The 21,877-nt window shown below is 50.0% G+C and overlaps 1 protein-coding gene across 1 annotated transcript in view; it reads right to left on the bottom strand.

The window, feature by feature from the left end:
• The window catches only part of ACOXL (acyl-CoA oxidase like), a 110,945-nt gene that overhangs the window by 70,360 nt on the left and 18,708 nt on the right, over positions 1-21,877 (bottom strand). The window contains 2 exon segments of the mRNA XM_070428328.1: positions 104-190; positions 10,725-10,808. Coding sequence (XP_070284429.1) covers positions 104-190; positions 10,725-10,808 — 171 coding nt within the window.

Raw genomic sequence — 21,877 nt, forward strand, 5'->3', positions numbered from 1 at the left:
ATGAAACACACACACACACACACACACACACACACGCACCCTAGCCACTGTGAATTTTTAAGGCTCTCCATAAAAGAAGACATCATTGAGATACATGCCTTACCTGGAGTGGCTGAAGCCACTTAGTTAAATGTGCTGGGCTTCTGAGATTCCTGACCGCACCACTAAATAGCCAATAAATTATTCCACACTGGAAACAAGGACAACACAGGCCATTGTGAACAACAGTCAACAACTGAGTGACAGCTAGCCCCCTGGCCAAACGCCATGCCCACCTCTTCACCCCTGTCAGACTCCAGCTCCTCTCAGCAGACATAGCTCACAGTTCACTCGAGAGGGAGGCCACTCCAACACCACAGAGAGTCAGCCCTCCATCCCGGGCCGCCCTGTTCACCCCATCAAATGACTGTCCTGAACGTTCATTCTGCCTGTGTGCTCAGGGTCCAGCTCGCGAGGCCTGGGATGGAAGACATGCAACCAAGCACCAGGAAGGCGACAAAGCTGGCTGTGTAGGACCCCCGCGTAGCTCCCCCTGCTGTGGGGCCTGGGACAAATGACACAGAAGCCCTCATTCCCCATCAGACAATGGAGTGAATGATGAGCACCCCAACTAATGAGCACCCACGCCTTTCAGGCACTGAGCTCCATTCACATGAGGTCATTGGTCCTCATGATAACTCAGAGAAGAAAACATCACCCTACTTATCAGATGTGGACCCCAAGGTACAGGAGAGGCAAGTGACCTGGCAGGCCTGTGCCGGAGGAAATGGCAGGGCTGGGGTTCAAACCCAACTGCCTGGCATCTAATAGCATTTCATGAAGCTGCTGCAAGGATTCGGTGAGAGTCAGCAGCCAATACTTCGTCTGGTCTTTTGTAAACCCGGGAAAAGTATTGCTGATGGAGGGAGAAGGAGGGAATCCCCTGCCTGCGCCTCTAAGCTTTAGATGGGGACTAGATAGAGCGACGACCCATGATAGCAGGGAAAGCTGGGTGACAGCTGGGTGCAGGCTCATCCTACCTCAGTCTACTAAGTGAGCCACTCCTGAAGAGTGCTGGGTAGGGCTCAGGCCACATCTCAGAGGTCACAGCCCCAGCACGCACCCAGGCCTGGCATGGAGCATATCACAAGTGTCACCAACTTCCATCTGAACACAGCCTACGAGTGGGCATTGGCAGTGCCGTCTTCATGGGAGAGAAACTAAGGCCACTCAGGCCACTCACCATGACCTCAGATGTAGAGGGAACACGCCAGACCTGAGACTAAACCCGAGACTGGACATGCGCCAGGTCATTGGTCTTCCTGCTGCCATGGACCAGTGGTCTGTCATGTGGGCCAGGAAGCCACCAGCACCGGCTGTGGCAGGCCAGGCCCCTCCCACACAACAATAAAGGCAGGTCTCCCCAAAAACCTTTGTCAGCATCCAGGCGCTTTCATTCCAAGAGCCAAGGGGATACACTGAGGCACTGCAGGCGCTGTTTGAGACAGTGGTGACCCCAGAAAGGACAGTGGTATGGACTGAACTGTATCCCCCCCAAATTCATATCCTGAAGCCTTAATCCCCAATGCAGTGGTATTAGGATATGGGGCCTTTGGGAGCTAATTAGGCTTAGATGAGGTCATGAGGGCGGCACCCTCACCATGGAATCCGTGTTCCTAGAAGAGATATCTGAGAGCTATTTCTCTCTCTCGCTCCCTCCCAGCCTCCTTCCCTCTTTCACTCTCTCTTCCACCATCAACCCTCTTGTGAGGACATAAGGAGGAGGCAGCCATCTGCAGGAAGAGGGTCCTACCCAGGAGCTGGACCTGCTGGCTCTGACCTTGGATTTCCAGCCTACAGAATGGCGAGAAGATAAATTTGTGTTGTTTAAGCCACTGATCTATAATATTTTATCATCACAGCCCAGGCAAACTAAGACCGATAGTAAGGTGACTCAAGTAAGGAAGGGACCAGTCGTGGGAGGAAGCTAAGCTAAGTGAGGATGACAGGCTTCCCTGGCACCTCTCTCGTTCCTGCCCGTCACTGTGAGCTGTTTGCCAAGCCAACCTGGCGGGCCAGCACTTGGCTGTGTGAGCACAACGGTGTTTATCCAAAGCGCTCAGGGACACCCGAGTCTGTGGGTAACAGACATGGAGGGAAAAGAAGGCCCAGCCTGTGGGCACAGGTGATGAGATGAACTGATGCTGACGCCCCTGCTCAGGTGAACAGCCCACTCAGGGGAAGGTGAAAGGAAGCAGGCAGAGGCCACCAGCGGCTCTGGGCTGGCAGGGAGATGTGGGGATGCCCTGCCCATCCGAAAGCTAGCAGGCACTGCTCCCAGCACCCTGCGTCCGTCCCTCCTGCACCAGGAAGGGGTTTTGAGCAGCACAGTGATCAGGGAAGCATTTTAAAATATCTATTTCTCTAAATCTACTCAGATTTTTGTCCAGGATATTCAAGAGAACAACTTCTTAAAAAGCTTTTGATTGAGAAATATTTCAAACAAAATAGAAGAGTATGATGAACTAAAGATGACTGACCTCACAGCACATTTTGCCCCCATTCTACACCCCAGGTAATCTTGAAGTTTATCCCAGATGCCCTGTCATTTCATCCACAAACAGGTCCTATCCATCTGTAAAAGAGAAATAGTCTTTTTAAAAACCTAACCCTAAAACCATTATCCCACCTAGAATATAACCATTCTTTAGTATCACCAAATTTGCAATGTACATATTTCCCCAACTGGCTTGTAATTTTTCTTTAGTTTGTTGTTTGAGCCAGGATCTAAGTAATGTGCACACATTGCAATCGGGCAGAATGTCCCTCAAGTCAGCTTGGACCGTAGGCTGCTTCCCCTGATTCAGTCAGACATTCCCTGCAGGACTCAATGCACCAGGCTCAATGCTGGACCCTGGAGATTCCAAGAGGGCCCGCCCACAATTCAAGGAGACCCGTGGAGGTTTCCCAGGTCACACTCCACCAGACCTGGCTGAAGAGAAGGCAGGTGGAGGGGCGAGATGGATCCTGAGTGTAGACCAGGGTCCTCCATTGTTTCTGAAAGGGGTGACCATCTGGTGCATCTCAGCTGAATTTCTTCTCTCTGGAGCCACAGCCGATGCATCCAGAAGGAAAGAGACCCTGACTGGATCAAGTCCCAGGGAGGCCTGTCTCCCTGGAAGGACCTCCTTGTGGGTGCCGTCACCCCAGTGGGCACTCATTAATTTCTTTGGTTTTAGATCCTACATATTTTTGACAACTACACTGCAGAACAGAAGTAACTGCCACCTTGGACTCACCACCGATCCACAGGCCTTCCTGTCTGGTCATTCTCGCATTCTACTTTAGTTTAATTCCCACTGTGGGAACATCAGACTGAGGCGTGGATGCAGGGACTAATCCTGAGGCCCAGGGGTGTCCACGGAGGGAAAGATATATGCAGGGCCACATGAATGACCTCTTCTGGGGACTTGGGGCACCGTGAGGGGCCACGGCAGGCATGCCCTTCAAGCCACTCATTCACCATCTTTGGTGAGCTGGAACACACAAGCAAGCCCATGGCACAGTGCCATTTTATACCCTTTTGGTCAGCAAATGCAGAAGTCTAAGACTTCCCGGTGCTGGCCACAGCCACACAAAGGAATACAATACAGCAGTCAAAAGTGAACACACTTCCGCTGTGCATCATTCTCAAAATGGCAAAGCTACAGAAACAGAGAACAGATTAGAGGTTGCCAAAAAACAGGCATGGCGGGGGCTGGAGGCAACTGCAAACGGGTAGCACTGTGCATGTCTGGGATGATGAAACAGTTTTCTATCTTTTTTGTTGTTGTTAACCCTCCCCCGAGGATATTTTTCTATTGATTTGTAGAGAGTGGAAGGGAGGAGGGAGAGATAGAGAGAGAAACATCATCGATGTGAGAGAGACACATCGACTGGTTGCCTCCCACACATGCCCAGGGATCGAGCCTGCAACCAAGGCATGTGCCCTTGACCGCAATTGAACCCAGGACCCTTCAGTCTGGGGACTGACGCTCTAACCACTGAACAACTGGCTAAGGCCAGTTCTCTATCTTGATTGTGGTGGTGGCTGCCCGAATCGTGTCTGGAACCAAAATGCACAGAACAACAACAACAACAACAACAACAACAATACCACACACACACACACACACACATACTTGAGTGTGTGGAAAGCTATGAATCTGAACAAGATCTGGTCCAGCGATCACACTGCAGCAGTGCCGACTTCCTGGTTTCATACTGCATTACAACTTTGTATGGTGTCACCACCAACGGAACCGACTGAAGAGTTCTTATGACTCTAGGCCAGCCTTGGGCAAACTACCGCCCTCAGGCTGAATCGGCCGTTTAAAATGAATAAAACTAAAAAAAAAAAAAAAAAGACCATACCCTTTTATGTAATGGTGTTTACTCTGAATTTATATTAGTTCACACAAACACTCCATCCATGCTTTTGTTCCGGCCCTCTGGTCCAGTTTAAGAACCCATTGTGGCCCTCGAGTCAAAAAGTTTGCCCAGCCCTGCTCTAGGAACTACTTTTGTAGTTTCCTGTGAGCATTACTATTCCAAAATAAAAATATTTTAAAAGATAAATGTTAGGTGACCCAGGAAAGCGGCGGCGAGGAAAGCAAAGAGAATCGAGTGAATCAGAAAGAAAAAGGAGAAGTTTATTTGCGTTCTCGGGCGAGACCCACCGGCCCAAAAGGTGGGGCCAGTGAATTTCGCGCCTTCAGGGAGGGAGGGACATCTCTTTATTCAGGTGTTTGGTGAGGGCGGGGGCCTGAACTGAGGAAGTGCCCGCAGCAGGGATCATCACACATTCAACTGAGGGAGTCTCGGCCGCAGGGGGTGGGCGGCACATTCAGGAATGGGTCAGTATCTTGTGCGGGGATCTCTGTGAACTTCAAGGAGAAGCAGGTATCTGTGTCTGGCACGCTGACCCGTGAGAGATTCCAGATCTGTGAGAAATTCCAGAGGAAGTCCATTGTCTCATCCCATGTCCGCATGTATCCGATCCCGGGCTCCCTCTGACCTAACATCCCGGCCTTTTGGTGATAAGGGTCGGCGACTCTCTGACTGCTTCCAGCTGAACAAGGACGACGAGGGGGGCGGCGGTTAAAGGCCGGGGTTAGGCAGAGTCGGGTCGGAGGGGAGCCGAGTGTAGGGATGGAGCAGGAGCTGATTCACAGTCACCCGTGACATCTCTGCGATCCGGGAGCGGATGAACTTGAGGAGGCACGGGGCTAGGAGAAAAAAGACACAGATGAGAATCAGGGGCCCTATCATGGGCAGGACCCAGGTAGCTAAGGGGCTTTGGAACCAGCTGAAAGGGGAGTTGTCCTGGAAGTGTCCTGCATGTAGTTCTTCACTCAGCTTAGTCAGGGTCTGTACATTTTGCTCCACTACTCCAGACTCATTGATGTAATAACAGCATTCCTCCTGAAGGAATATGCAGGTTCCTCCTCTTTCTGCAGTCAGAAGGTCTAAGGCGCGCCGGTTCTGCAGGGCTACTTGGGCTATTGATGTTATCTGTCGCTGTAAGGAAGCTAAAGAAGCAGTAGTGGACTCCAGGGCTAACTGGAGCTTGTCATTAAAGTACTGAGCAGTGACCAGACTGTTCCCGAGGGCCCCCCCCGTGAGGCCTACTGAGGCAGTGATACTCACCCCTAACATGACAGGGAAGAAGGCAGCCCGGTGCGTCTGGGGGCGGGATGGAGGGAGCAGCCAGGCGAGCTCTGACTCTCCATATAAGGTTAGTTGGGGAACTACCATGACGATGAAGCAGGGCCCGGGGTCAGAGGAGTTTATGCAGTTACTTAAGGTGCCATTGCACCAAAAGAAGGTACCCGGACTGGCCTTGGTGAGGCTGGATGCAGTGTAGTTCTGGGTGCAGTTCCACGTGACTCGTCCCCCAGTTACCGGATTACTGGTCTGGTAGCATATCCGTGGGGGCAGGGTGGGCTCTGGAGTTTCAGGTTCCCAAAGGGGAATGCCAGCCATGGGAGGCTGACATTCACCTTTCCCTTGGGTTCTTGGAGAAGTCATGAGTGGGATGGCAGCCAGCAAAGACCTGTCTGGGTTTCGCTGCCGGGTGACTTGTTTGCCGTTCTGGTAGTAGGTTTCACAGACCTTGAACCTCCACACAAGAGGGTGAGGGTGTGTGTAGGTTACTCAGGGCCTGGAGGAGAGAGAGGAGGGGAGGGCGGTTAAGGCAGATGTTAGTGGGGCCCAATACATCACATTTATAGAAGTGTTGCTGCTCCGGGGTCCTCTTGAGTCTGGAGAGGCGGTGCCAGGACAGGTCGCCAAGCAGCTTGGCCGCGGTGGGGGCTGTGAGGATTACAGCATGAGGTCCCGTCCACGTAGGCTCCAAGGCTTACAATTAGGTTCTTAAGGAGGACCGAGTCACCAGGGTGAAGGGCTGGTCCCCCGGAGTCCTGGTCAGTTGGTTCCGGTTTGGGCAGGAACCTGTCAGCGTGTTCTCGGAGCAGCTGCCGGATTAAAGACAGATAAGGGAGATATGTACCCAGGGGAGGGGGATCAGTAAAGAGACGGTGGTTGAGCAAGAAGGGTCAAAAGGGCTCAGGAAGGTGGGGCTCCTTGGTGTAGCCCGGACTTCTGGTTGGGGCCATGGGCAGGAGGTCCGGTCCAGGAGCTGCGAATTTCTAAAGAGAGTTTAGTTAGACGGTCCAATAGGTTGGAATTGAGTGGCTATGATGAGGGTTCGAGCCAGTGACAGACAAATCCAGAAGAATGTAGAGAAGGGATTGATGTTAGAGAGTAAATGGAAAGTTGTGTTGATGAGTGTGGGCATAGGAGTAGGTCCAGGATTCATAAATAGAGAGTGACACTAGAGGATTTCCCATCCCAGACAGTAGAATTGATGACTCCCTCATCATTCCGTATCTGTTTCCCCTGAAAATATGAAAAACCTGAGCAAAATTGGAGGGTCGCTTGCCAGGTAAGAGCCTGTGAGGAATGATGAGTCATCCGGTCCTGGATGGTGTCGCCGAATCTTCTTCGGGGATGGTGGGAGGCACTCGGTGAGCCTGAGAGAGGTAGGCATTGCAGTGAAAGTGGGAGGAAATGTTAGAATGCGCTGCTATCCAAGGGAAAATGGAAGGAGCAGTGGAAGCCAGGGACCTGGAGGCTGGAGAAAAGGCGGGGAGGGAGGGAGCAGGTCGCGCAGCCTGTTCCCAGGTCTCTAGCCGCTTGGATTTTAAAACTGCCGCATTTTTCCTTTGGGAAGGGTGGCGGGGGATGGGTGGAGATTAGAGCAGTTTTCAGTTCAAAGGAGGAGACAGTGTGGAGGAGATAAAGAGATAAGGCATTCACAGCAGAGACAGAGACTGAGCTAGGCGACTGTGGTCTGGGACAACTGGGCCCCATGACAGGACTCATGGCAGTGGAGGATCGGTGTCCCTGTAAAGGGAGGGGGCCAGGAGTGGAAGGAGCAGGGAAGCTGGAGTGGGGAGGCTGAAGGGCAGAGTGGCCGCTAGGATGGTGAGGATATCTCGTCCTAACAGGGGCACGGGGCATGAAGGCATGACTAAGAATGAGTGGGTTATAGGGCTATCCTCAAGGAGGCAGGGAAGCGGCCCGGTGGCCAGCGGGCAGGTGGATTTGCCGTCAATACCCATGTCCGAGATCTTGGAAGGATAAAGGGGCCCTAAAAAGGAGGGCAGGACAGAAAAGGCAGCCCCCGTATCGACCGGGAAGGTGACCCATTACCTTCATTGTGACCCGAGGCTCAGCGAGGGTGAGAGGGTGATTGGAGTCATCGAGGCTGGGCTTCTTCAGTCTTCAGCCAGTTTCAACATGGCCAGCGGTCACGGCCTGGAAGGGCGGCCCCCCCATGCTGAGGCATAGAAGGCCCGCCACTTTTCCAGGGCAGTCACTCTTCCAGTGACCATTTTGACCACACGCTGGGCAGGGCTTGCCTGGAGCCCAGGACCGGGGGCACTGCTTTGCCCAGTGGCCTTCATCTCCGCATTTGAAGCATTCTCCAGTGGCGGCTTTCCTTTCGTTGCACCCCCAGCGCTCACAGCCCCCTTGGGGCCATGGCGGCTGCCGTCAACCACAGGGCCACAACAAGGTGTGTCTGCAGGTCCACCCTCTGTGGAAGGCAGGCTTCCCATTCTGACTGTGCCTGCTCCTCACGGGCATTAAGAACTTTCAAGGCCATTTTTCACTTGATCTCGGACCTGGGTCTGAGGACTAATAAAGACCTTAAAGGTCGGGTTTAGGGAGAGGGGGCATAGATTCAGACTATGCCCTCAGTCCGCTGCTTCCCTCAGGGGTAGAATGGGCACAGAAACAGAAGAGGCTGTTCTGGAGCTAACGTTCTCAGGATTTGGGCGCTAGGGGAGAAGGAAGCTGCTTGTTAAAAGGGTCTGAAGAGAGCCCAGCTGCAACCTCTTGCAAAGGGAACTGGCCAGCCACCTGTGAATGTAAAGTGCTGGCAGTCATGGGGGAGGAGATTCGGCAGAGCGCAGTGGAAGGTGGGCAGTTAGAACTTAGAGAGGGTACTGCGTGGGGTACAGGTTACTAAGGCAGGCCTGTAAGGGGAGGGGAGAGCGCAGGAGAGGTGGCCTGGGTGGGCGTGGGAGAGGCACTGGGATTTTTTGATGCACACAGTGGGGTTGGCGGAGAAAGGAGAAAGACACCAGGTGCTTCTCAATTGCGGTTTAAAGTCGCAACCTCCCAGGGGCAGGGCAGAACGAAGGCTCAGGGACAGAAGGAAGGTGGAGCCTGTGGACGCCCGTGTGCCTACTGGGGAGGCAGGCAGGAGCGGGACGGCAGGGGACTTGAGTTTCCGGCTCCCGCAGCGGCTACGGCGGTGGGGGCAGAGCAGGCAGACGGACAGACCGCGCGGCGGTGGAACGGGGAATGGGGCACAGTGCGCGCTGCGGCAGCAGTGGCATTGGCGGCGCAGCGTACAGGGGCACAGGGTTGTAAAAGGCGGTTTGAGTTTCCAGCTGCCGCGGGGCGGGCGGAAGAGGGGAGGTGGGATCAGGAGGCGGTGGAGAAGGCGTGGCTGGAGGAGAGTCCAGCAGGGAGGGAGGAGTGGAGAGTGCGGAGAGTGAGGATGCTGGGGCGGACGGCGCTGGGGCGGACGGCGCTGGGGCGGATGGCGCTGGGGCGGGGAGGAAAGATTCTTGGGTGGTTCAGATAAGGCGGAAAACGAAAAGATCTCAGTAGGGAGAGTAGGTTTCCCACGGGCCAGGAGAACCTGGGCCGTGGGGCAGGAAGAACAGAAGGACAGAGGGTGGGACGAGAACGCAAACAAAGGAAGGCTTGAACGTAGGGGATCTCGAGCCACTTCCCGGTTCGTTGGCAGAAATTACTGAGGTCGGTGAGGATGGTAAAATCAAATGTCCCGTTGTTAGGCCATCTAGATCCATTATCCAATTCATACTGGGGCCATGTCACGTTACAGAAATAAATGAGACGTTTCGGACGCAGGTCCTGCGACAGGCCCAGTTCAGCCAGATTGGTGAGCAGACACCCTAGAGGTGTGGTCGGGTCAGGTTTGGAATTTTGATTGCCCATGGTCCGTTCCCCGTGGCCAGTAGCGGGGCCAAAAAGCTAGCGTCCTAGCGATTTGACTCGCGCCACGGACAGACGGAGTAGACCAAAGGAGTTAGGGACGTCTCCACTATCTCCTGAGGTCCAAGGAACCTTCCTGGAAGGGCCCGGATAGGACAGTCTCTGACACGGCCGCGTTTTACGGACAGAGACGCCGGCAGGTGTGTGGCCACGGGGGAGCGGCACGGGGCGGGGCAGGACTCACCGCTGATGTTGCCACCGGGAAGAGGCTGCCGAGTTGAAGAAACGAGGTCCCGACGGGTCCTGGGCCACAAGGAGGGAGAGGCGGGCACCTCAAGCCGTGAAGGGACGGCAAGACTAGGTGCTCACGCCACCCGGGTTTCAAGGCACCAAATGTTAGGTGACCCAGGAAAGCGGCGGCGAGGAAAGCAAAGAGAATCGAGTGAATCAGAAAGAAAAAGGAGAAGTTTATTTGCGTTCTCGGGCGAGACCCACCGGCCCAAAAGGTGGGGCCAGTGAATTTCGCGCCTTCAGGGAGGGAGGGACATCTCTTTATTCAGGTGTTTGGTGAGGGCGGGGGCCTGAACTGAGGAAGTGCCCGCAGCAGGGATCATCACACATTCAACTGAGGGAGTCTCGGCCGCAGGGGGTGGGCGGCACATTCAGGAATGGGTCAGTATCTTGTGCGGGGATCTCTGTGAACTTCAAGGAGAAGCAGGTATCTGTGTCTGGCACGCTGACCCGTGAGAGATTCCAGATCTGTGAGAAATTCCAGAGGAAGTCCATTGTCTCATCCCATGTCCGCATGTATCCGATCCCGGGCTCCCTCCGACCTAACAATAAATATGAATGCAGTGGCATGCAACCATATGGAACGATAAGGGATGATAGTTAAGTGAAGGAAAGAAAATCACAAATGATTGATATGGTTTTATAAATTTAAACAAATACAAATATTTGATTGACCCAATGCAATAAAACCCAACAAAAGGAAAAGCAAAGAAAACACAAAAACAGGATTGAACCCAATGAGTAAAGAGGAGGGCGGGGGATGGGTTATAAGCTATACATTTTACAAAGATCTGTTCCCATGAATAGACTGATAGCTGCAGGAATCCTTGTCATTCAAAACCAAGTGTCAGTTCGTGGGGGCGGTGCCCAGTCCCTCTCACCGTTACTGCTGTGGCCATGTCCGCTGTGGAGAGCACTTCTCCTATGACGGGGCTTCGACTGACAAAACTCTTTGTTTTCTCTGCCTGGAAACAGGACAGGCCCAATGTCAAGGTTTCCTTATGGTTTTCTAAACTTATGGATTAACAGTTATATAAAAAAACATATTTACTTTTATAACAAAAATGCAACACAGTCAGAGCACTTTTTAAATGAACATTAACCCCATCATCCTACAGATGTAAATGTTTTCATTCTTTCCTTCTGTGACTGTCTGGCCTCTGACCATATAGAAGGGCCTCAGGATGATGTTCTTACACAATAGAAGGTCAGCTGTGTCTGTCTGTGGCCAGACTTCCAACAGATTCCCTCGGGCCTTGAGCTGCCTTAGCAGGTTTGCCCCTGGCGCTGCCCAGCCCTGCAGTCCTGCCTGCAGCCTGTGCACTGGCCTCTGGCCAGCCAGAACGCCTGGCTCCAATCCACGGTCAGTCTTGATAAAGACCGCGGAGTGGAAGGTCGAGGACACGGGAAGAGCAATATTCTTTACTTCCCTGTCTAACCTAGATCATCTCAGGCTTTGTTCATTTACCCGGTAAACCCCGCCCCCTCATTGCCCTCTCTCACTGGCTGCACACAACAGCCACAACATGAGCACTCCCTTCTCCTCCAGCGAGAAGTGGGACAGCGCAAACGATTGTTGCTGCTTTGCCTTAAAATTTCAGAGGCAGGGCATTTCCTTAGAACAGTGGTTCTCAACCTTCCTAATGCCGCGGCCCTTTAATACAGTTCCTCATGTTGTAGTGACCCCCAATTTCACTGTTACAAATTGAACATAATTAAAGCATAGTGATTAATCACAAAAACAATATGTAATTATATGTGTGTTTTCCGATGGTCTTAGGCGACCCCTGTGAAAGGGTCGTTCGACCCCCAATGGGGTCGCGACCCACAGGTTGAGAACCGCTGCCTTAGAAGGTGGGGGGCCCCAGACCCATTGTTAAAATTACTGCTCATCTTCATTGTACATACACTGTATATGCACTGTGTGGGGTGTGCACATAAGCATGTGTGCCTGTGTGTATACATGTGTGCACATGTGTGTACACATGTGTGTAACCAGCCCCACGGCAGCAGGGTGAGAGCTGACTTTCCGTGGATGGTTCTCAAGTTTCCACATGGGTTTAAGCTCTCTCCCCAACTGCACTTTGCTTTCCCCTCCTGTAGGTTTTTACAATGTTTCTCTCAAGAATTTTTAATTCTATCAAACAGCACACTGTCAAGACTTATTAGTCTTATCGTGGCTCCAACCCAGTGCATCTTGTATTGATTATTTCCTAAAATATCTCCAGGCTCTAGTGTGAACCATCGCGTGGCTCCGGCTCCAGCTCTGGCTCCCACTGGAGAGCTAGTTACCACCAAATAATAAAAAACAACTGGAGAAGATCTTTGCAGGCTTTTTCGAAGGGCCCGTGTGTCCTCTGTCCCCCTGATGCTCACAAAAACCCTCCACGGAGGCTAAGCAGGACAGGAGGTACTGACCCCATGTAACAGATGGAAATGTCTATGCTCAGAGAGGTCTCAAGGCTTGTCCAACCAGTCACCCAGTAAGTGGCACAACAAGGGCCCGAAACCAGGTCTTCAGATTCCTCACGAATGTCTTGCCCGTCCCCCGTCCCCCTTTACTGCCCCTCGTGGTGTGGTTAAGCTGGAGGAAACCTGGGACTCTGGGGACCAACCTTTGTCACTGGTGCATCCCTACTTCATACTCCATTGAGCACCTGACATCAACATGTCCCTGTGACCAGGTGATCTTCCTGAACGTCACCCTACCCCGCATGGTGGCAGCAAGCCCTTTCTCCCCTTACAGCACCACTCAGCTACTGCCAACCTAAACCACCATGAGTAAGTAAATCCCGCAAAACCTCCAACCGGTCATAGTTTTCTTCACATTTCATTCTCTCCATTTCTACTGTTGATGGAGGAGTATGACCTTGTCATTAGTGGTATCCATCTGGGTCACGTTACCCACCAGTTTGAAATAAATTGCAATCATATTTGCTAAAGCTTCAACCCCAAATTGAGCCTTCTTGGGGCATTTAAATTGTTTCTGACGCTTACTTTCCTTCTCCAGTCTCTGCACGAGACTGCGATCTTCGCTATTAGAGCCAATGGGCAATGCCAACAGGAGTTTGCCACTGATCCTCTGATGTTGACTTAAGCACGCCTTCGGTTTGGTCCCCTTCCAGAGTCAAGCAGAAGTTCCAGAACTAAGACTAGGCTTAATTTGATTGACTGCCCTGCTGGCATTTATTTTTAACATCTTCCCCACACATAAATCCTCCCCGTTCTTTAATCATTTCTGATCTGTTCATTGTTATTAATTAAGGAATGTCTAATATGGACAAGGGGATTATCATTTGGCCACATAATAAATTGTCTGTACGGATAATGATCAATCAATAAACGATGTGTATTTCAGCATACACTTCCACAGTATTTCTGTATCAATAGCTGCCTTCATTTAGACTTGATATATTCAAACCACGTTCAATGTCCATATCAGAATGTTAGTTTGTAGTGATTTTAAATGATGATGGTTCCATAAAGTGCATGGGGAATATACTTAGGCTCGGAGTTTATCCTAAATTACACCCCACACTATTTACATTTCTGCTTATTAAATTCAGTCTCAAACAAAAGGCAGGTAGTTTTCCCTAAAACAGCCCCCATTTCTTTGTAGAGCACTTGATGATCTAGACCTTTATGGCATAATAGTCTGTCACAGATCAAATTCTACAAAAATGCATATTTTTAGTTTTATAAGTCCCAGAGGGGCTCTAAAAGGCAGATATATTCTTCTTCCACTAACGTCAGCTTGATCCAGCACTGCAGGGTCTATCATCTGAGCTCTCATTCCTCTGATGTTAAAAGACCCTCACTGCCCTCTGGCAACCCACCAGCAGCCCCTCGTAGGTGCCAGCCAGGGAGACTGGGCAGATTCCTGATCTTAGCTTTCTCATATCAGTCCCCAAACAGACATATTTGCTTCTTTTGCCTTCAATTTTTTAAAAAAATATATTTTATTGATTTTTTATAGAGAGGAAGGGAGAGGGATAGAGAGTTAGAAACATCGATGAGAGAGAAACATCAATCAACTGCCTCCTGCACACTCCCCACTGGGGATGTGCCCGCAACCAAGGTACATGCTCTTGACTGGAATCAAACCCGGGACCCTTGAGTCCGCAGGCCGATGCTCTATCCACTGAGCCAAACCGGTTAGGGCTGCCTTCGATTTTTTATTTTAGTTATGTCTTCTCAGTTTTATTAAATACAAGCCCTTTGCTATAGTTAGCCCCAAATTATTTTAGAAAGAGAAGGCGTCAGAGTAGAATGTGCAAATAAAATAAATAAATGGGCTTATGGACTCACTGATCCTGGTTGAAAGAGACCCTTACCTCTAGGCTAACGAGTTCTGAACCTCCCTCCAGAGCAGAGCCCCAGCTGGGCCCTTCCTGCATCTCCCACCATCAGCTAACTGGACTCTGGTAACAGCCTCCCCACTGGACTTCCTGCTTCCTCTGCCTCAACCATCAGACACTATGGTGGTGTTAATATTATTAATAACTAGAGGCCCAGTACACAAAATCCATGCACTTGGGAGGGGGAGGTCCCTCAGTTTGGCCTGCGCCCTCTCACAGTCCAGGAAGTCTTGGGGGATGTCCCACGGGGAGTAGGCGTAAGCCATCAGTCAGACATCCTAGTGCTGCCACAGAGACAGAAGAGGCTCCTGCCACCACCACTGTGCTCGCCAGCCGTGAGCCTGGTTTCTGGCTGAGCGGCACGCCCCCTGTGGGAGTGCACTGACCACCAGCAGGCAGCTCCTGCGTTGAACCTCTGCCCCCTGGTAGTCAGTGCATGTCATAGTGACTGGTTGTACTACCATTCAGTCGATGTGCATATTAGCCTTTTATTATATAGGATATCATTGAGATAAAATTGACATAGAGTGCAGTGCACAGAGCTTAAGTGCACGAGTTCTGGTCAACAGAACTGGCAACAATAGTGCCAATTAAAATTACAGAATGTCCCCATCACCTCCAGAAAGTGTCCTCAGGCCCCTTTTCAGAGCATCCCACCACCACAGGAAACCACTGCTCTTTTATCACCATCTTCAGCCTTGTCAGTTCCTGACTTACAGGGAATTGTAAGGATGTGCTCTTTTCTGTCTGCGTTCTTTCATGCAAATAAGTCATCCTGCTTTTTGGCAGTTCCTTCTTTTTTAGGATTGAGCTGTTTGCCACCTATGAATATCCCACAGTTTGTCCAATCTCTTCCTGATGAACATTTGGGTTGTTTCCAGTTTGGACTTATTATCAATAAAGCTGATATAAACATTCATGGACCAGTCTTTTTGTGGACATATTTCCCCAGGAATGCAATTGCTGGGTTAAAGGGCAGGTTTCTGCCCAACAGTTTTTCAAAATGGTTGCACCATTTCCTCTCCAATCAACAACCCATGAGAGTTCTAGCTTCTCCATCCTCATCAGGATTGCCAGTCTTTCCCATTTTCAGCTATTTTGAAGGGAGTGAGATGTCATCTCATTATGATTTAAGTATGGTTATTTTTATTGATTTGAGAGAGAGAAGAGGGAGAGAGAAAAATATCAATGTGAGTGAGAAACATTGACAAGTTGCTTCCTATAGGCACCTCAACTGGTGATCAAACCTAAAACCTGGGTATGTGTCCTGACCGGGAATAGAACACATGACCTTTTGGTGCACAGGACAACGCTCAACCAACTGAGCCACACTGACTAGGGCTCATTATGGTTTAAACTAGAGGTCCAGTGTGCAAAATTCTTGCACTGGTAGGGTCCCTAGCAGCTGCCGGCTGCCGGCCGGGTACTCTCTCCCTCCCCGCAGCTGGCTACCCCCTGGTCCAATTCCCAGAAGAACTCTGGTGAAGGGGACAATTTGCATACTATGCTTTTATTATATAGGATATGCATTTCTGAGAAGACTAAAAATGTTGGCCACATTTTTATGTGTGTTGCCATTTCTATAGTTTTATAGAGTGTCTGTTCAAGTCTTTTCCCATTTTTTTAAAATGGTGTTGTCTTTTTATCATTAAGCTCTGGAAATTATTTATATATTCTGGGTACAAATTTGGGCATAAATTTTTGTGGCATAATCCACATTGCAGATATTTTTTCCTACTTTGGGGAATGCCTTTTTTTTTCACTTAACAATCGATGTCTTTTGATGAACAACAGTTTTCTATGTTGATAAAGACCAAGTTATCAGTTCTTTTGTTTACATGTTTAGCTCTTTGGTTTCTTCTGAAGAAACCTCTCCCTATCCTGAAGTCAAATAGATGATCTCCTTTATCTTCCTACAAAGTTCATAATACTAGAATTTATGTGAGGGTGTATCACACATCTCAACTTATTTCTGTGTGTAGTGTGAGGTAGGGATCAAGGTTAACTTTTCCTGTGTTTATCTAGTTGTTCAGACACCGTTTATTGAAAAAACTTTTCCCATGGAATTGCTTTGACAACCTTGTCAAAAAATCCACTGATCGTGTGCCAGCGGGTTCATTTCAGGACTCTGCAGCTGTCCCATTCATCTATTTGTCTGTCCTGTGCCAATACCACATAATCTGAGTGTCTTATAATAAGTCTTGAAATCAAGGGGTGAGAATCCTCCCAGTGTGTCCTTTTTCATAATTGCTTTAATGACTCTAGTGTATGTTTTTTTTTAATTAGGCTTTTTGAAACAACTTGTAAGTTTTAATGAAGGCACTACAACATTTTTAAAATAAGCATTGTGCTCTACTTCCCTCCTTCCCCTCCCCCACCCCACCCTCCACTGTGAAAACACTCCAATGACTCCAAAAGCAAGAAAATCCAACCATTTTCCCTGTGGCTCCCACGTGGGGCCCTTCGTAGTCTCTGCTCACTCTCTGCTGGGGCCTCAAAGTCGGGAGCCTGGGCAGAGTACTGGGAGGGCTGTCATATAGGCCATGCTGCTCCCTTCGGCTTCTGCTTCCCCAGGGCCCTGGCGACTCCAGGAAAGCCCCATGCAGGAATGATGCGAGGTGGCAGCCCCATGGCTCTGTCAACGGATATAGTTCTCCTTTCACAATAACAATATTGTAGCATTCTGACAGTTTAGGATTTTCCAATTCTTGCCTTAAACGTCATGCCTCTTTCTACCAAATTCCTTGCTGCTTTGGAAAGTTTTCTGACTATTCCTTCCCTGCAATCACTAACTTATCAATATCAATAGCATGTCATGATGAACCTATATCCTAGTGACATCGCCATGTTGACACGTGCACTTCCTCTTCCGTTCACGGAAAGTGTGTTACTTTACGTTCCTTTTAATGAAAAACAGTGGTTGATTCTGTACACCACCATTTTGTTGAGTTTATTAGTTCTAACATTTTGTGTGTGTGTGCAATCTTTAGGGTTTTCCACGTATAAGATCATGCCACCTGTGGACAGAGATGGTTTTACTTCTTTTCCAGTTTCCCATGCTTGATTTTCACCCACAGCATTTACAACCATGTGACACACTAAACATGTCTTGTCTGTGAGTTTAATCTGCCTCCTCCCAGACTAAAATGCCAGCTCCATAAAGACAGGTATTTTTGCCTGCTTTGCTCACTGCTTCTTCAACAACACTTGGCTCATAGTGGGTGTTCAATAAATAATTGTAAAAGGAATGAATCACTTTACCTGGCACATAGGAGGAAATTAGCAAAGGTTCGCAAATTATTATTGTTAACATACTATTTCATTGCAAGAATAATTGTGACTTAAAATGAGACTATTTCATTATGCAGAATGGTTTAGAGTGCAGAATTCCAGCTGCAGGGGAGTCCCTGGGTGGTTCCCAACTCACTCCCTGGCACTCCCTTTCAAGTAATCCCTGTGGCCATCACAGGTGACAAGTAAGTTGAGGTGCCGATCTATACAGAAGAACTTCTGTAAACAGGCTGCTCTATCCTGTTATCTCTGCTCAAATCCTCCACAGCCTCCCTTGGGGTCAGGCTGGCCAGGCCAGGGTACTGGCCAAGTGGCCGGTGTCCAAGTCCGTGAAGCTCAAGCTGGAACAGGGACTCCCGCCGGAGACAGCACACAAGATAGAGCCAGGGGCAGCCCGTCACAGCCCACTAGGAAAGGCCTGGGTCCAGTACAAACAGAAGCCAGAGGGCCAAGGGCAGAGCGAAGACCAAGGTGTCAGAGCCAAGAGCTCAGAGGTCAGGAGCCAGCGCTGGGGTAGGGGAGGGTACCCCTCAGGGTCTGCAGGACCAGTCAGCTGGGGTTTGTGGGCAGCAGGACAGGCCTGGGAGTAAAGGGCTGGGGTGAAGGGCTAGTGGCAGGGTAGACATCCTCGGCCTCTTGGCATCCTCCCTGCTCCTTTCTCGCCCCGCCCCCCTGCCCCTGGCCAAGGCTTCAGTGTCACGGCTCCTGGGAAAGGCTGCTCCTTCCCGGATCAATGAGGAACGCAGCTGGCATTCAGTCACTGCCAGGTGCCCTCTCAGATTCTGACCTTAGAATCTCGTTCCATTTTAGATCTGACTGCCCACCCAGTACTTCTCTAAATACAAAACCAAAAGCCATCCCAAACTGAGACTACCTAAAATCCTGATAGAAATAATAGATAATTGTAGTATAATAAATATACACTAAAGCTACACATCTTCTGCCAATTCCCCAACATGCTGAGCTGAAATTGGGCTTCCTGAGAAAACAATGGGTAACTTAGGTCAGCAGTTCTCAAAGTTTATGGTCTCTGGACCCCTTTACACTGTTCAAAATTATCAAGGATTCTGCCCTGGCTGGAGTGCCCAGTATTTAGAGCATCAGCCCATGCACTGAAGGGTCATGGGTTTGATTCCCAGTTAAGGGCACGTATATGGGTTGTGGGTTCACTCCCCCCCACCACTCCCACCAGCTGTGGCATATGTGGGAGGCAACCAGTTGATGTTTCTCTCTCTCTCTCTCTCCCCCTCCTTCTCTGCCTCTCTCTCCCCACCTCCCTACCTCCCTCCCTCCCTTCCACTCTCTCTGAAAAGCAATGGCGGGGAGGGGCGGGGGGGGGGGCGGGAAATAGCTTCTGGTGAGGATTCACAACAACAACAAAATTTATCAAGGATTCCAAAAAGCGTTTGTTTATGTGGGTTATATCTATCGACTTACCATCCAGTAATTAAAATGGAAAAAACTTTAATATTTATTCATTTAAAAAATAATAAACCCATGTTAATGTAAATGACATAATTCTTATATAAAATAACCATAGTTTCCAGGCCCCCCCCAAAAAAAATCAGTGAAAAATGTGGCACTGTTTACATATTTGCAAAAAGTATTTTAGTATCTGGCTTAGTAATAGACAGCTGGGCTCTCATACCTGTCTCTACACTCAGTCTGCTGCAATATGCTGTTCTGGTTGACATTTATGATGAAAATCTGGTGTCATGCACACAGGTAGCTGAGTATCTACCTTTAAGGGAGAACCTGAAAGTGTCTTGGGGGGCCCAGGGGTCCTGAGATCATACTTTGAGAACCACTGGTTTAGACAATGATGATGCTACCATGCCCACCACTCATGTGGACCATGGGGAGGAGATCAAGCAGAGCTCAGGATGGGAGAGAGATGGCTGGGGGAGTCGCTGAGTGGATGCTTCATTATCTAGATATCTCCTCACTACACCTGTCCAGGCACAGCCCCAGTCAACGGGCTCCCTCCTGGGGCAAGGAAGCGTTGGGATGGAGCGCTCCTATGAGTGAGGCCTGAACTACGACTGGCAGGGACCGAATGCCAAACAGGGATGATTTGGGGGAGATAGTTCAGGGTCCCGGGAAAGTGTTGGGGTGTGCAGCAGCACTCCAGCCAGCCAACACCCCACATCACCCACCTGGGAGAGTTCCGTGCTGAGTGGACTGGCCTGAGTAAAAGCCTGCATAGCAGGAGTTTGGAAAACTCCCAGATGATGACGATGTTAATGGGCAGCCAGGGCCAAGAACCACCAGATGTAAGATGCTCAGGAAGCAGACCATCTGGGTTTGAACCCATGCTCCATGGATTACATTGCAACTCACTAATTGTCTAACCTCAGGCCAATTACTCAGCTTCAGTTTACTGATCTGTAAAAGGGGAGTACCACTAGGGGTATTGTGACTATTGCATGAGTTCATTCATTGAAAGTTCTTAGCACTGTGGCATAGAGTATGTACTCAGTAGATCTGAGCTGTTATTTTTTGTTATGATGGCTTGGATGCAGGTCATCAGCCTGTCAGCTTCCAGGGACCAGTGTCTCTGAGGAAGTGGCTGCACACACAGAACAAGTCACCCAAGGGGATCCAGGCCCAGCACTGCCACAAAATAAATGTCACCCCTGGGTCCTGTGTCATCTGGAAATTCAGGGAGTCACACACACACACACACACACACACACACACACACACACACACGGGATCCACTGCTAGAATCCTCAGGCAGAGAAGGGACAGGTGGCTGAAAGGCACAAAAGTGATGTCACTGGAGACAGGTACAGGAAGTCGAGGAGGTGCAACAATGGTGCTCACAATGGGTGTGCGTGTGTGCATGCACACTCTGTAGTCAAACGCAGACACAGCTTTTTCCTTTTAAAATTATTTGGAACATCTCAAATCTATTGCAGATGGCAAAGGGGAAAACACAGTGGAAATATTTTAATGGCTTATTCTTGGCCTGGGGACTGTCCATAGAGAATTGGAACGAGTGGGCTCACTCCTCATTTGTCCTGAGAACATCATCATTACACATGACACACCACGTTCTGCCTCGGAGCTCATCGGATCAGCCACGAATGTTAACAGAAACACAAGAGAGGGGCCGGGGAAGGACCTGGAACGCTCTCTGAACAGGCAGTACAGCCATGACTCACTATTTTTATTAAGAGGCAGATGAATCATGTAACACTTCTTCTAGAATTACTGGGCACGGACAGCTCCTCCAGCTGTTTACAGGGTGGAACTCGAGAACCTTCAAGCACAGATGTGCTGCTGAGTCTCGTGACCTCCGCCCGATGAGATGAGCCTGCAGCACCAACGGCCGACTCATTCAATTTCCTTTGGGTTCACTGGCTTTTGCAAATTCCCACAGAGAGAAGCACCAAACGGGCTGAAATAACTAACAGAAATGAATACTGGAAGGATCGCCCAGGGCCTCCTGGAGGAATTATAGCTGATCACCTGGGACAGGGCTGTCCGGGCTGCTGAGGTCACGAAGGGCACCGAGAAAACAGGAAGATAATTGGATCCAGGAGTCCACACGCCTCATCAGGAGCGAGATCGCACTGGCTAATCCTTCAGACTCTGGGTCTAGCAGCAATTAGTCAACATCTTTAAAGGATTAACCCTCACGTCCGGGTCCCAAGTATTGACACTGAGAAAAGCCACAGACGTGTTGGGCCGATTAAGGGAGCAGGAGACAGGCTGCATGTTGGGGTTTCGCCTTGCAGCCCGCCCCATGCTGATGCATTCGGAAGCCAGACTTTGGTAGAGAAAGTGGCTGGAAGCAAAACGGTTTGGGTTTTCTCTTTTTCCCCCCTTTTCTTTGTTGTTTGTATTCTAAACGTTATGTTCCACTGACTGGCGATTTACTAACTTGGTACGGAATGACTTATCAGGCTTTGAAGCACGCTTCCCTCTATTATGTGGATGCTTTCCTTCCACATGCTTGGCATGTACAGGTGACAATCGTCACCTTGGAGGTGGCCACACACCTTAACAGGAGGTGCCAACGTTCTGAGATGCCGAGTTCTGTCCTTGCATCCTCAGGACAGCCAACCAAAGGGGGCGACAGGGTGGCGATCTGTTCTAAACAAGGACCTCAGATCCCACATCAGCGCTGATCCTCAGTCCACAGAGAAGCAAGCCCACAGCAGTCCCCTGAATGGGGAGACCCCCACCCCTCAATCCTCAGATTCCACCCCAACAGACCCCACACCTGCTCCCCAGCCACCTGCTCCCTGAAGTCTCTCCCCAGGTCAGACCCCTCCCCAGGTGGATCAACAGGAAGCTTGTTTGTTTGTTTTTCCCATGGAAAGTGTTAAGTTCAAGGAAACCATGAAGCTGAATGAAATGGAAATAGACTTAAACTT

Source organism: Myotis yumanensis, unplaced genomic scaffold, assembly GCF_028538775.1.
Source record: "Myotis yumanensis isolate MYYU_CA2020_CCGP unplaced genomic scaffold, mMyoYum1.0.hap1 SCAF_11, whole genome shotgun sequence".
Classification (NCBI taxonomy): Eukaryota; Metazoa; Chordata; class Mammalia; order Chiroptera; family Vespertilionidae; genus Myotis; species Myotis yumanensis.